This window comes from Eptesicus fuscus, chromosome 5 (assembly GCF_027574615.1).
Source record: "Eptesicus fuscus isolate TK198812 chromosome 5, DD_ASM_mEF_20220401, whole genome shotgun sequence".
NCBI lineage: Eukaryota > Metazoa > Chordata > Mammalia > Chiroptera > Vespertilionidae > Eptesicus > Eptesicus fuscus.
This window is the reverse complement of record NC_072477.1, coordinates 42,172,329-42,187,738: the sequence shown is the minus strand read 5'-3', so window position 1 is coordinate 42,187,738 and position 15,410 is coordinate 42,172,329. Positions and strand designations below refer to the sequence as shown.

The following is a 15,410-nucleotide window of genomic DNA, read 5'->3' as shown; positions in this document are numbered from 1 at the left end:
AAAGCACCAGCAAGAGAAGCCTGCAAAGGGAATTCCCTTCGGGGCACCCCCAATTCACAACCTTGCTCCCCTGTCCTTCAGAGTACCTGTAAGTGGCTTTCTTTCTTTTTTTAAAAAAAAAATATTTTTTATTGATTTCAGAGAGGAAGGGAGTGGGAGAGAGAAATAGAAACATTGCCGAAACCGGTTTGGCTCAGTGGATAAGAGCGCCGGCCTGCGGACTCAAGGGTCCTAGGTTCGATTCCGGTCAAGGGCATGTACCTTGGTTGCGGGCACATCCCCAGTAGGGGGTGTGCAAGAGGCAGCTGATCGATGTTTCTCTCTCATAGATGTTTCTAACTCTCTATCCCTCTCTCTTCCTCTCTGTAAAAAATCAATAAAATATATTAAAAAAAAAAAAGAGAGAAATAGAAACATCAATGATGAGAGAGAATCATTGATCGGCTGCCTCCTGCACGCCCCACATTGGGGATCGAGCCCGCAACCTGGGCATGTGCCCTGACCAGGAATGGAACCATGACCTCCTGGTGGATAGGTCGACGCCCAACCACTGAGCTATGCTGGCCAGGCTATCACTGGCTTTCTTTAACAGGCTTCAGAATTATAACAAGATGGCTAATATTCCACACTGATATGACATTAGATTGTTCTCATGTTGGTCATTTAGAGTGTTTCTAAGTTTTTTGTATAGGTAATGTTACAATGGACATCTTCATGCATAGAGATTTTTGCTTATATTGGGTTTTAAGAGTGAAATTACTAAGTCAGATAATATAAATGTCTTACAGTTTCTACTAAAGATGGCCAAATTGCTTCTGAAAGATGACTGCTTTATAATACTACCAACACCGATTAAACCTACAATATAATCTGCCACCACCAGCTCTTTCTTTAAGTTGGCTATTTTAGAAGATTACAAATGGTATCTCAAAGCTGTTTTTCTCCTTACTAGCAAGGATGGAGTTCAGATTTTCAGGGTTGTTTTAAAGGTGTCCTAAGTTGTGGTCACATGTATTCTTGCCTCTTCGCCAGTCAGATCATAATAAATAGTATTAATGATGATAACAATTAGAACAAGGTTTATAATCCCTTAGTTCTATAGAGAGCTTTACAGCTTACCAACTTTTACAAGCAGAATCTCATTTTACTCAGCCAGTGGGCAAGGCCAGGCAAAGATTTCCTCCATCTCTAGATGAAACCGTTGAGACTCTGCAGAGCCTGTTTGGCTTGATAGACAAGCCCACCGGGGCTGGTGGAAATAATGGGGTGGGGTGGGTATTCAAAGATTACAGAGAAACTGTTCAGTTTCTCTCCCTCTGGGGCCTCATGGTCTCTTTTCGCTGCCTCTCTGTGAGCCCCTCCTCCTCTCTGCAGATCATCTTTTTCTGCTTCTCGATCAGCATCAGAAGCCTGGAAATAGCAGCTGCCTGCAGGCTCTGCCCATCCTTTCAGCTCAGGCTTCCACATCTAAGGAGAATCTTTGCCCCTTGGTTTCTCATGTCTCAGGAGACTCTGGACTTCCCACCTCCCAGACGGTCTCCCTCTGCTCAGGTGTCCATCTTGGGTGGGGGACAGGATCAGGGACAAGGCTGTATGGTCCAAACAGGAGCTGGGGCTGAAGGCAGATCTCTTAGAAGGGTGTGGGAAGGGAAGCAGAGATAGGCTTTAGAACTTAGCACTGGCTCAGAGCTGCTCAGCGTGACCCTCCCAAGGGAAGAGAGGGGATGGCCTCTTTCCTCTTCACTCACACCCTCGAAACTCCCCCCAGGCCTCAGTCAGCTCTGCACACCACGCCGGCCGTGAGGCGCCTCCCCACGCAGGTGGCAGAAGCCTGGTGTGGGGGGGAGAGGCATCGGGCCTCTGCCTGCCCTGCCACCCAGCCTGGGCCCTCCGTTCCCTCTGCAGGTGCGGATCTGGGAGATCCCCGAGGGCGGGCTGAAGCGGAACATGACAGAGGCCCTCCTGGAGCTGCATGGGCACAGCCGGCGTGTGGGGCTGGTCGAGTGGCACCCCACCACCAACAACATCCTGTTCAGTGCCGGCTATGACTACAAGGTGGGCAGCCCGGCAGGCAGTGTGGATGGAGGGGGAGAGATTAGGGCATCTTTGGGGGCATGTTCGTCAATAGTGTCTCATCCACTCATTTATTCATTCGCTACACACTACTGGGCATCTTTCGTGCACCCCGTCGTTCCTGGGGTCCATAGAGGCCGGAAGCACCCGTACTGCCTTCTCTGATGCTGATGGACTGGAGGCGAATGCCACTCCGTGTCCACACTCTCCTGGTGGGGAAAAGAGAGCAACCAAAGCTGCTGGAGGGAAGAGAATGGAGCCCCCGTCCCTACCCCCAGGGCCCCCTCAAAAGAGGTGTGCCAGCCCCTGGAACCCGGCCAGGAACATTTGTCCTTCCTGCTCGTTGTGGAAGCTGAGCCCAAGGACAGTCGTGGGTTTGAGAGACAGGGACGCATCAGCCTTTGATACAGATCTCAGCGACACCACCCTGCAGCCCAGCACACCCCCACCCTGCACGGGGCACCTCTCCCAGGACCATTGGGCGTGGACCGGGGACAGATGCCCGATGACAGCAGCAGCAGGGCTGACCCCACTCCTGCATGCCTGCCCTCCCAGGTCCTCATCTGGAACCTGGACGTGGGTGAGCCCGTGAAGATGATCGACTGCCACTCGGACGTGATCCTCTGCATGTCCTTCAACACCGACGGCAGCCTGCTCGCCACCACGTGCAAGGACAAGAAGCTGCGCGTGATCGAGCCCCGCTCCGGCCGCGTTCTGCAGGTGAAGCCCCACTTTTTTTGAGGGGAAGGGAAGGTATTGGGGCCTGAGGCTCAGCTTTCAGCCAGGCCTAGGGGAAGGCTGAGCCAGCTCCCCTCTCTCATGCACCTGGCCTGCACCTCTGTTGACTGTCCCGTCTGTTCTGGGCCCTTCTTGGCTCACAGGAACACTGCCTTGTCCTTGGTGGAGAGGGGCTTTAGTTCTCTTTCTTGGTCACTGCACCCCTCCCCCCAGATGGGATTCTTCCGGCCTGCATTGGGGATGAGGCTGGTGACACCTTCAGCACATGAGTCCGTGGGTGTTGACCGAGCCCCATCCTGGACACAGGAGGAGGGGTTTGGACCCCCAGCCCAGCCACCTGTGTGGGACCAGCCTGGTGGCAATGCCTCCGCGCACATCAGCCCCGGGGACAACTCCAAGTGCGGAGGTTGATGGTGAACTTAACTCCAGTTTGGGTTTTTGAGTCTCTTGGGTCTTGCCTGTGAGGAAGGGATTAGATGGCATTTGGGAGTACAAAATTAACATTTCTTGAGCCCCTAAAGCATGCCAGTCACTAGGAGGGATGGGAAATTTGGATTAAATTTGAGATTTGCCTACTACACAAGAAAGGATGGGTGATGACCTGGTTGTGTTTATCTAGGAAGAATCCAATATTGTGAGGCCAAAAAGCCAGCTACTACTACTTCTACAGATAATTACCCTAGTTATTAGCATCTCTAGTATTAGCAGCATTTGCTCAGTGCTCACCGTGTGGCATGTAGGGCCACGGGCTTCATATCATTCCCTCACGACAGCCCTCTGAGGTGGGTCCTGCTCCTCTTCCCATGTCACATGTGGGGACACTGCGCTTCGGAGGGGGTCGGAGACTGGAATGTCACCATCGTGGAGGAGCTAGAGTTCAAACCCAGCCAGATGGACCCAAGAGCCCATGCTGAGCAGAAAAGGTGCCAGAGAGCAGAGGACCCAGCCTCCACCTCACACCCTGGACACGAGCTGAGAGGGAGGGAGGGGCTCCTCCGGGTTACACTTTTTTGGCAGAACTTGGAACTGAACGCCAGAGCAGGTGGCACCAGCCTGCGTCTGTGCCCGGCTCTGCCGGCCTCTGGTGTCTACCTGATGCTGACTCATCCTGGCAGAGGACCGTTGTGCGTTAGGAGGAAAAGGAAGTGCCATGAGCTGGGAGGCAGGAGAGGAGGCAGAGGACGGCTTCGTAGGAGCCCCTGGTGTAGTGAGTCATCAAACAGCGAGCCAGCCTGAGTCCCCTGTTCTCAGGTTCCTGCCAGTAGGTTTTGCTGTGCAGGCTAAAAGAGAGGCCCTGAGGAGAGCACCTGGCACCTGGCACATTGCAGGCCCTGCCCGGGGCTTGGTCAACGTTAGCTCCCTCTCCCCTGTGCTCCACCCACTGTGGGACATGGCAGAGAGGCCTGGTTTCCCAGTCTCGGGGCTCCACTGCTCCTCAGTACCTGTATTTCTTCCCTGGAGCTGTTGTAACAAACTACCACACTAGTGGCCAACACAACAGACATGGAATCTCTCCCAGTTCTGGAGGCCAGAGTTCTAGCATCAAGGTGTCAGCCGGGCCACACTCCCACCAGGGACTCCAGGGAGAATCCTTTCTTGCCTCCTCCAGCTTCTGTGGCTGCTGGGCTTCCTTGGCTTGTGGTCACATCACTGTAAGCTCTGACTCCGAGGTCACATCACCTTCTCTGTGTCTGTGGAATCTCCCTCCACCTGTTATAGGGCTCTCATGATAGCATTATAGGACCCACCTGGATAATCCAGGGGATCCCCTATTTCAAGGCCCTTAACTTAAAACTACATCTGCAAAGTCCCTTTTTCCAAATAAGGAAACATTCACAGGTTCCAGGGATGAAGACATGGATGTATCTCCTGGGGGGCCATGATTCCGTCTTCTATAGGACCCTGGTGTCCAGGGCCCTGACTTACCGGCTCTCTCTATGCCCCCAGGAGGCCAGCTGCAAAAACCACAGAGTGAACCGGGTGGTGTTCCTGGGGAACATGAAGCGGCTTCTCACGACCGGGGTCTCTAGGTGGAACACACGGCAGATTGCCCTCTGGGACCAGGTCAGCTGCAGGGAGGCTGGGGGGTGGCATAAAAGGGTTGTAGCTCTGGGGGCTTTGCTGGAGTTTGGGAAGGTGAGATGCCATCCTTCCTGGACACAGGCTGATACTGGCCGCCTCCCCGCAGGAGGACCTCTCCATGCCTCTGATCGAGGAGGAAATTGATGGGCTCTCCGGCCTCCTGTTCCCCTTCTATGACGCCGACACCCACATGCTCTACCTGGCAGGAAAGGTAGTAGAAGGTGGAGAGGGACTGGGCAGCCTGTGGGAGACCCCTCCTCCCATGCGGCCCCTACTCCTTCCCTACTTCCCTAAGAAGAACCAACCTAACCTCTCTGGCCTTCCCCTGTGCCAACCTGGGTCTTTCTTACTCTTTTCCATTGAAACCTACCCTCAAGTCTGACACGTATTCTTACTGAAGTGTCAATGACAGAATTCCTTCAGAGGTGGATTGGAGAGGGTTTTACACTGGGATAAGGGTCAGAGCTGAGGTGTAGAGGACTGTGACTAATGATGGAATTTGAGGCACCTTCCAGGAGATCTCTGACAAATACGGCCTTGATTGTCAGGAAAGCTGTATATACACACAGACCCACCACCAGTAGCAGCACCACACCCCCAGCGGGTCCCCTGTGGCAGGCCCACCAGGGACCCAGAGGCCAGGTCTCCCTGGTCTTTGACCACCTTTGAGGCACAGTGGAGGCTCTCTTCAGCAGACTCCTGGACCAGGGCTTACTCAACCCTCCCCATACACACACACACACCTTCTTCACCTCCTTCTCTCCTTGCCCACAGGGAGATGGAAACATCCGGTACTATGAGATCAGCACTGAGAAGCCCTACTTGAGTTACCTCATGGAGTTCCGCTCCCCAGCCCCACAAAAAGGCCTAGGTAAGGGGTCAGGAAGCTGCCCTGGCTGTTAGGCTGTAGAACAAGAGACTGGATATTTGGCTCATGGATTACACGCTCCCCAATAAAATATCAGACTTAGACGGCCACAGCTCATAGGCAAGTTAGATAGAACCTACAGGTGCTGCCCCTGTGAAGGTCAGCCGGCTCGTCTCCAGCCACCTGTCACCACCCACTGGACCGGCTCATCCTCCCTTGGTGTTTGGCATCCTCTGCGATCTCTGCTCATGAGCAGCCCATGGAGAGGGGAAGGGATGCAGTGTCTTCATTCCCATTTGCAGATGGGAAGCCCAACACGGTTCTGACATCGGAGGGTTTTCTTTTCCTTGGGTGGGTGAGTAGGAGGTGGGACAATGCGATGTGATCTGAAAGTCCTGTTGAAGATTGCTCTGGCTTCTGTAGGGAGGTGGATTCAGAAGCATGGATTTTGAAAGGCAGGAGGGAGGCAGAGAGACCAGTTAGGAGGCCACTGTGGATTTCTAGGCAAGAAATGATGGTAACTAGGGGGACAGCATGACAATGGGGAAAAGAGGGTGAATCCAGGAGATGTGTAGAAACTAGGGTCCGCAGAACTCAGAGAGAAGAGGAGACAGAGGGAGGAACCAAGGGTAAACATTTCTTATCTTCCTCCCCTGTGGCCACTACTGAGCATTTACCATGAGCTGGGCACGTTGGAAGGTTCCGAGTGGCTACGTAACTCACCCCAGGCAGAACTCAAGCTCAGTCTGCTGGCTCCAGATGCCCCTTGGGTGCCATTGCACCATTGCCCTCCAGCTCCTGGAATGACCTTGTTTGGAAGAGCAACCTTTCCATTCCAGCTGAGGAGAGGTAGAGCCTTGACGCATGGTCACATCATGGAGAAAGAAACCAATGTTATCTGTGCTCTCCACCATGCCCAGCTGTTAATGAGCATCTTCATGCTCAATCCTTCTCTAACCAGCCAATGAACCTGAAGCTCATTGAGGTCACGATTTGCCCAAGGACTCCCAGCCATAAAGAGGGTCAGAGCCAGGATTCGAACCTGGGTGTTCCCTACCCGCAAGGTTGTGTTCTTAACACCACACTGCACACCACTCCCTCAGTAGATGACCAGTAGGTGCAGCTGTTAGGGACGGTGTGGCTAACGACACACACAGACAATGCATGCACTCACATGTGCACACATCTGCTCTCAGTCCTAGAAGACTATGACAGAACAGCAGACAAGCTGCATTGAAATCTCAGGGGTGCATGGAAGAAGGTTTTTCCCTCCTTCTCTGAAGATCAGGGACACAGACACTTCAGGAAGCCAGTTCCTTTCAGAAGGTGATGGGTTCTGTGGCTTATATTGTAACAACACCCTGTGACCTTGGACAAGCCCCTTCCCTTCTGACCCGCAAGAGTCTCATCTATAGAAAGAATGGATTGGATCCCAATATTTCTGCAGCCCCTTCCAGTCCTAAAAGACCCCAATTCTAAAGCATGCACTTTGGTGAAGCAGGTCTGGCCCACGAGGCTTATGTGAGAAGTCACCACCCAGGACAGAACTGACTCATGAAGCCCTCAGCCCACCCACTGCCCTCTGCAGTGGTCACTGCTCCAAATCTAGTGCTAACCACTGGGGGTCTCTCCCCGTGGCTGGGGACATCAGGGAGAGGGACACCAAGGGGGGGAACCCCCTGGGCCCCAGGAAGCCATGTGTAACTGTCCACAGGGGTCATGCCCAAGCACGGGCTGGATGTGTCGGCTTGCGAGGTATTCCGCTTCTACAAGCTGGTGACTCTCAAGGGCCTGATCGAACCCATCTCCATGATCGTGCCCCGGAGGGTGAGTGTGGCTGGGAGGGACTCCCAAGGGCCCCCTGCATCAAATCCTAGCTTGCTGTCCGCTGACTGAAAGCCTGGAGGAGCCCAGAAGAAGTAGCCCTTTTACTGTGGACTTGGGTCTTCAGGCCCAGTTTGGGGTGGGGAATGGAGGACATTCCAAGGTGGGGGCAGTGTTGTTTGCTAATGAACCCAGGGTGGGAATTCCAAGTGGGAGACATTGTGAATGCAAAGGCTTGGAGGCAGGAAAGCAGGTAACATGGTGGAAGGTCAGCAAGGAAAAAAGTCTGACTGAAGAGCAGGGGTTTTCTCAGCCGCGCCCCCCCCCCCCCATCTATTCCCTCTTCCACTCCCCCCACTATAGTCAGATTCCTACCAGGAAGATATTTACCCCATGACGCCAGGCACGGAGCCAGCTCTGACCCCTGATGAATGGCTGGGAGGCATCAACCGAGGTAAGTGCCACCAGGGGTGGGCTTCACGAAAGAGGTAAGAGTGTGAGAGCTTTGCCTTCGTCTGGCTCACCCCATTTCCCTGCACATCCTCCTGTTGGAACTTCCCTCACACTTGGCCAGCCGTCAAGCAGAGGCTAATTCAGTCCATCCGTCGTCAGTGAGAACATGTCCCTTGCCTTTCTTAGATCCCGTGCTGATGTCTTTGAAAGAAGGTTATAAGAAGTCCTCAAAAATGGTATTTAAGGCTCCTATCAAAGAAAAGAAGAGCGTTGTGGTCAATGGAATAGATTTATTAGAAAATGTCCCGCCCAGGACAGAGAACGAGGTAAGGAATATAAGTTATTGCCTCCACAGGCCCTGGAAGAGGGAGGCCTTTACGTTTCAAGGGGGTCAGGCCTTTAAGCCAGCTCCATTCTGAAGCCTTTTTCTTCCTGAGACAAACACCATCGGTAGCCTGCTGTTGGCTTCCATCGCCTCTGACCCCTGTAAATAGAGGCTGGGATACCAGAGGGATATGGATGCCCCTCCCCCAACCCTCACATTCACTGCCCCACACAGTTACCTGTGGACTCACAGTCTCCTCATGAGTCCACTGCAGAATGTCGCTGTCATTTGGTGGTACAGGAGACATACATTCCTGACTCATCAAGCCTCGTGCACTACAGCACTGCCTTCCTTCCTGGCTTTGGAGCACTGATGAGATCTGACAATTTCCTGTTTTGTGGAAGATACTGGATGTTTATGGAAATGCTCTTTGTGCCATTTGCAATGGGAGTATTCAGGAGCAATCGTAGCTGGGCCCTATCCATGCCCCCGGAGGCTTCTCTTTCTAACCACACCCTCAGTCTGTGGTGCCCATACAGTTTAGCTCAGCCAGGACTCACAGAACGCCCACCATGTGCCAGGCACTTGGCTTGATGCCACTGAGGTGGAGATGGCTGCGTAGACCCACCTGCATTGGCATCTGGCTCTCCCATTTCCTGGCTGTGCCTGAACAAGTTTCCTGACCTTTCGAAGTCCCTGTCCTCATGGCACAATGGGGATATGAAATGCTGTGAGCATGAAAGAGATCATCTCTCCCTGGCTCACATTAAGTGCTCAAAGAGCCTGACTGAATTAGCTAGCTATTGCCATGTAACAAATTACCCCAAAACTTGGTGACTTAAACCCACGAACATTTGTTATCTCATCGTTTCTGTGGGTGCCTGTGGCTCAAGGTCTCTCAAGAGGGTGTGAAGTATCAGCCAGAGCCGCAGTCGCATCTGGTGGCTCATCTACTTCCAAGTTCACTCCCATGGTTGCTGGCAGGACTCATGTCCTCCCAGGTTGTGGGATTGTGAATCTCAGTTTCTCATGGCTGTCAGCCAGCGATGCCCCCGCTCAGGGCCTTGCCACATGGACCTCTCCATAGGGCAGCTCACAACATGGCACTGGCTTCCCTCAGAGTGAGTGAGGAAGAGGGGTGTCCAAGATGGGTGCCACAGCCCTTTTGTGGTCTAATCTTGGAAATGACATCTTATTACTTCTGCCATATTCTATTCATTTGAAAATCACTAGGTCCATTTGACTCTTGAGGGGCAGGGATAGCAAGGGGTGGGGGGCACCTTAGAGGCTTCTTGTCACACCAATCATGATTGCCACTATTACTCATAAAAATAAGACTATTCCTGACCTCTGGGACCTCACAGTTTTAAAGTGGAAATTGACAGGCAAACTGGTAATTGTTATATATATGTTTATGTGCCATTGTAGAGGGACGTTGAGGTTTCTAGGGCTGGATGAAATCATGTGATAAATGGGATTTGCTTCTAAATAATCCCTGAAGAGGGGGAAGGGGTGCAGGAGAAGTGGGCAGGAGCAGATACCAAGAATAGGTAGATATCAAGGAGGCAAGGCAGTAACACGTGCCATTTGTTGAAGCTGACTGATGAGTACTTGGAGGTTCATGGTGCTATTCTTCTTACTTTTGTATATGTTTGGCATTTTCTATTAAAATGTTGTGTGTGTGTACCTTGAGAAGGCAGAGGTACCTGATTTCCTTTGTTAGCCCGTGTGAGCCATATCAGGGGCCTGAGCTCAGTTCTAGTACTGGTGTGGAGAAGGCAGGGTTGACTAGTATTTAAATCGAATACCATTTAGCTATAGACTTGTCTATATGAATCATAACTGAGAACCTGGAGGAGAACGATAAAGGGTCTCTGGCCCTAGCCGGTTTGGCTCAGTGGGTAGAGGGTCTGCCTGCAGACTGAAAGGTCCCTGGTTCAATTCCAGTCAAGGGCACATGCCCGGGTTGCAGGCTTGATCCCCAGAAGGGGGCGTGCAGAAGGCAGCTGATCAAAGATTCTCTCTCATCACTGATGTTTCTATCTCTCTCTCCATCTCCCTTCCTCTCTAAAATCAATAAAAATATATAAAAATAAAATAAAAGCCCCTGAACAAAATATGCTACTTAAAGAAAGGGGTGGTGGGTCTCTGAGCAGACAAAACAGATGCCACAGTCTCCCTACACTAAAGCCTGTGCACTATCCTCGTTGGGAAGAAATTCATTCAGAGCCTGCTAACTCTGGTTTTACCCACAGTTTTAATCTTCACAGCAGCTTGGAAGCAGCCAGTTAGAAAATGGGGCCTTAAACAGTAGACACATTGATCTAAGTGTGAAGAATGACTGGTGGTTGACACGAGGGAGGAGACTTACAGTTGCACAACTCTGTAACTTTACCAGAAATCACTGAATTGTACATTTAAAACAGGTGACATTTATGGAATGTCAGTTAGACCTCAATAAAGTCTTTTTAAACAAAAGTTGAAAAATTGTGCCAAGAAATTTTGAGAATTTGGAAGGCAGAGGAGTGTGTATGAGCAAATAACATACCTTCCCTCAGACAAAACCAGGACTGGTTTGTTGGTATTAAAAAACAAACAAACAAACAAAAAACAATTAAAGGAGGAAATCATAAAAATGACATACACATTCTTCAAACCATTTGTTTTCATTTAAAACATATACATTCATTCAACATTTTTTGATGCAGGGCCAAGACTGTTTCTTTGAGGACATCCCTGGATGAACTCTGCTGTGTTTTTCTCAATTAATCACATCTTCGCTCCAATTCCCAGTTTCTTTTACATAGAACAAGAACTTAAAGTCAATCTGAAAACAAAACCCTAGTTTTTTCCAAAGATTTCCCCAGTTTTTTAAAAAGACAACTTTATTGGGTTTGAATTCACCTGCGGTTAAAAATTCACCCTTTATAGTATACAGTTCCATAAGTTTTGACAAATGTGTAAGAAGTTTCTATATTCGTGAAACCACTCTCACACAATCCAGATAGAGGAAAGTCCCCCATCTTTTGTGGTTACATCACCCATCGCTCACTCATTCAGCAGCAGCATTTTTAGCATCACCTTTACCAACATCTTTTAAACCATTCAACGTAGTTTATATAGGACACTAACTGTCCTCTGTACTCACATCTCAGCAGCTTATAGCATAGCGAATTGAAGTATGCGATTGCAAGAGCAAATATGACTCTCACCGGGAAGTTTGAGGAGGAACCCAACTGCTTGTTGGTAACATTCCACTCAAGCGTGTGGGGTCCTCCAGGAGCCGCGGCCTTCCAGGCCTCCGTGTTCAGTGGGCACCTGTCAGTCTGTTTTACAGAAGAAATGGAGAGGCAGGTGAATGCAAGGGGTCGTCTACGGGAGGGTCTGTCTTTGCCTGTGCCCACGCCAGCAACTGGACCACTGCCCCGGGCAAACTTTGGTGTACCTGTGATGGTTCCATGTCAGCAGGGAACAAAGCTGGATTCCATCTGTATCCTGAGCCTCCTGAAGCAAGCATTTTAGAAAGGTTTCCATTCAGAATGGTAACTAGAAGTATTAGGTTTGGGATGTTAGGAAACGGCCTGTGCAGTGATCCCGAATCAAGCCCCAAGTCTATCGCTCTTACCTACCTCACAGGGGAAAGTAGGAGCAGTGAGCTGAGTCTGGGGGAGGGAGAGCTGTGGTGACATCAGTCACCTGGGACACTACAGGGGGGAGCAGTGGAAGGTCTGGGGGAGGGGGGCTGAGGCTGTATGGGCAGCCCAGGAGGAGGGTGGTGAGGGGGGATGTGGCCATTACCCACTCAGGAAGTCACCTTCTCACCTCCTTTCTCCCGGCCCCGCCCCGGCCCTCGTGGCCTCTCTTCTCTTGGTCCACCAGCTCCTCCGAATGTTCTTCCGGCAGCAGGATGAGATTCGGCGTTTGAAAGAGGAGCTGGCCCAGAAGGACATCCGCATTCGGCAGCTCCAGCTGGAACTGAAGAACTTGCGTAACAGCCCCAAGAACTGTTAGCTGTCCGAGCGGAGCTGCTTTCTAAGCCGATCTCTCCATTGTTTCTACTTGTCCCTTAACTCGCCCTGATCCTGTGACCCCAGAGACAGCGCCTGGATGGGAGCTGGGGAGAGCCTGAGGGCCCCGCCTGCCGCCTCAAGACTGGAAGCTGATCTTTGACCTCTTGACCTCATGCTAATAAGAGTCCCCAGGCTCTCCTGGAGGACCCGGCTGGCAGCCCCTTTTCCTGCCACCTCCAGAATCTCAGCTTCCCCCTGCTGGGCAAAGACCACGGGTTCCCTGAGGGGTGCCCTCAGTGGACCAGGGAGCAGAGGAGGAAACCAGACCCCAGTAGACTTAGAACTGGAACTTTTCCCTTGCAAAGGAGGCTGCTGTCAGGACATCTCAGCACCCACTGCGGGGCTCACCGCATCCCTGATGGACCACACTGTAAGGGCTGGATGGCAGGTGTCACCTGTTCTCCCCTCCCCTCCCCCCCGGCTGCAGCCCTGGAAGCCAGATTCACCTGACAAGGGTTGCAAGCAGCCTCGCTCCTTTCTGTCTCTTGCCCCCTCTCTCTCTTGTCTTCAGGGAATTAAGAGGATTGCTCGCCAAGGCCATAATGACCCCTTGCCTTCCCATGATTCTCTTCAAAGCTCTTGCAATACCCTTTTCCCATTTGATTTAGGAGGCAGGCAGGGTAGGGAATGATGTCCTCATTTCACAAGTGACAGAACTGAGGGCTGCACTGGAGAAATGACTGACTCAGTCACCCAACAGGTCAACAGTGGACCCGGGACCTAGGTGTTCCGAACAGGCCGGGGCCCTTCCCACTGCATCAAGATGCCAATCCCTGGGGGCTTCACCGGTGCCCACGTATCTGTGGAGAATGAAAACTGGAAGCCACTTCCACCGTCCGCCCAACACCAGTAGTGCCAATGTGTCACACTGCCTAGTTGAGGCCCCTCACACTCAGTGCCCCTCCGTGTCCCTGGCCCCCGTGCCCTGCCCCCACCCCCAGGGGACTCCCTCTCAGATGAGGCCTCTTCCTCCTGGAAGTGAGGCTGAGGAGGGTGGAGTCAGGCCCTAGGGAAGGCAGAGCAGGGGTGTCTGCTTCAAGGGGTGGATGATGCTCTGTGTGTCTCTCGCCACTGTTCTCTCAGCCACTCTCAGCCTTACGCTTGTAGAATGACCGCAGCCCCTCCCGTCGGTATAGCACTTTAAAGTTTACTCGGTTCTTTGACACATCGGATCTCATTTGAGTCTCACATCCGCTCCAGGGGTAGGGAGCACTCGTTCTATTCTGCAGATGAAGAAACTGAGAAGTGGCCTGAGGTCACAGGACTCTTGAGACGCCACGTTTCATCTGGTCTTCTACACATTCTCTTTTTGTTTCTCTTTCTCCATTTCCCACTACCCACAGTGTCTGTAAACACTGTTCTTCTCAGAAAAGTCACAGTTTGGGGGTGAGATCTGGCCCGGGAATCAAGAAATGGGTGTCCACCCTTCTCTCTCGCTGGCTAGGATCTACTAGACACATTGTGCTCCACACCTGCCTTGCCCTTGGCCACCGCAGAACATCCGCCCACAGAAGTCAGGATTCCCTCCAGGCAACCTGGGCAGGGAAAGCCCTCCAACCCCTGGGGGTTTCCTCCCTGAACTTCCCACCCTCTGGGCCAGCGGAAGCAGGGTCTCCTCTCCCCCAACCCCCTGCAGCTAGACAGTGTTAGCTCTCATCTCCTCCGCCCCATACTTCTTGAGCTTTTTTTCTTCCCATTGACCTTTGTGGTCTTCTGTGATTATTTATGCTGCCTCCCAAGGATAGAATTGAAATAAAATGTTTTCAACTTATCAACCTGGGCATGGCCCTGTCACTGCACCCCGGGTGCTTCCCGCTCTTGGTTACCACGGTGTCTTGATGGCCAACTCCCCAGCCCAGCGCTTTTGCCTTTCTGGAACGGCAGACCACATCTGTATCCGCAGATGTAATTTCACACTTTCCTTCACCTCTGAAGGCTTCTGAGTCTCAGCACTATTGACATTTGGAGACAGATAACGTTTTGCTGTGAGGGCTGTCCTGTGCACTGTAAGATGGTTAGCCGCATCCCTGGCCTCCACCAATCAGATGCCACAGCAACCCCTACCCAGTTGTGATAAACAAAAATGTCTTCAGATAATCACCCAATATCGCCTGGGGTGTCAAAATAGCCCCCAGTGGAGAGCCACTGTTCTACAGTTAGTCTGCAGGCATCTGCTCTGTATCAGCCCTGTGTTGAGATCTGGGGGACATCAACATTTCACACTGGAATGCTATTTCGGTTCACAAAGCACTATCCCATGTACCTGACTGTTGATCTTCATTCACAGCAGCTCTAGGTATATTCTAATATTGTCCCCATTTTCAAGCAAGCAGTCAGGTCCAGAATGGTGACATGCTCAAGGTCACTCAGCTGGTGTAGTGGGGAAGACATACAGGGATGTGGCTCTTGTGAGCCAGAGCCCGAGAAGGCATGTGCTCCCAGTCTCCAGCCAGTCTTAGTGCTGAGCCACGTCTGTCCTGGGGGGAGGGCTGGGGCCATCACAGACAAGGGACGGTGAGCAGCCACTGGGACACCCTCATCTCTCACCAAGCCAGGGTTGTCATGGAGCTGAGTTGTCAGGCTGCAAAGTGGACAGGCACATAGCAGCGTGGACACCACAGAAAACTCAGAAGAGCCAGAGGAAAGCAACGAAAGCCTTAGAAGAGAGGTACTGGAGAGGAAATGAATAAAGGGCTGCAGAGCAGCAGTGGGCAAGACACCGGAAACTGGGAGGGGTTGCCCCAGGCCCAGCTCTGCCTCTAACTGGGTGTGCCACATTGAGTAATTCACGTCTCTCTGGCCTCACTTTCGCCATCTCTAAAATGAGGGGATAAGACAACTTTAGGGTCCCTTCCTGGTCTAACACTTAAGTGTCTGTTATACCAGCAGTTAGGAGAACGGGACAAATCCCAAGACTACATGGCCTAGCACGAGTGGTGCAAAGGAGAAGTGTAACAGGAGAAGGGAAGCGGCAGGA

At 51.9% G+C, this 15,410-nt stretch overlaps 1 protein-coding gene across 1 annotated transcript in view; it reads left to right on the top strand.

The window, feature by feature from the left end:
• CORO2B (coronin 2B) overlaps positions 1-14,186 on the top strand; it is a 130,748-nt gene extending 116,562 nt beyond the window's left edge. Inside the window, exons 4-12 of the mRNA XM_008139087.3 lie at positions 1,906-2,055; positions 2,629-2,793; positions 4,759-4,875; positions 5,000-5,104; positions 5,668-5,764; positions 7,476-7,588; positions 7,949-8,039; positions 8,225-8,364; positions 12,243-14,186. Coding sequence (XP_008137309.2) covers positions 1,906-2,055; positions 2,629-2,793; positions 4,759-4,875; positions 5,000-5,104; positions 5,668-5,764; positions 7,476-7,588; positions 7,949-8,039; positions 8,225-8,364; positions 12,243-12,374 — 1,110 coding nt within the window. The 3' untranslated portion in view covers positions 12,375-14,186. The remainder of the gene's footprint in view (positions 1-1,905; positions 2,056-2,628; positions 2,794-4,758; positions 4,876-4,999; positions 5,105-5,667; positions 5,765-7,475; positions 7,589-7,948; positions 8,040-8,224; positions 8,365-12,242) is intronic.
• The last annotated feature ends 1,224 nt before the right edge of the window (positions 14,187-15,410 follow it).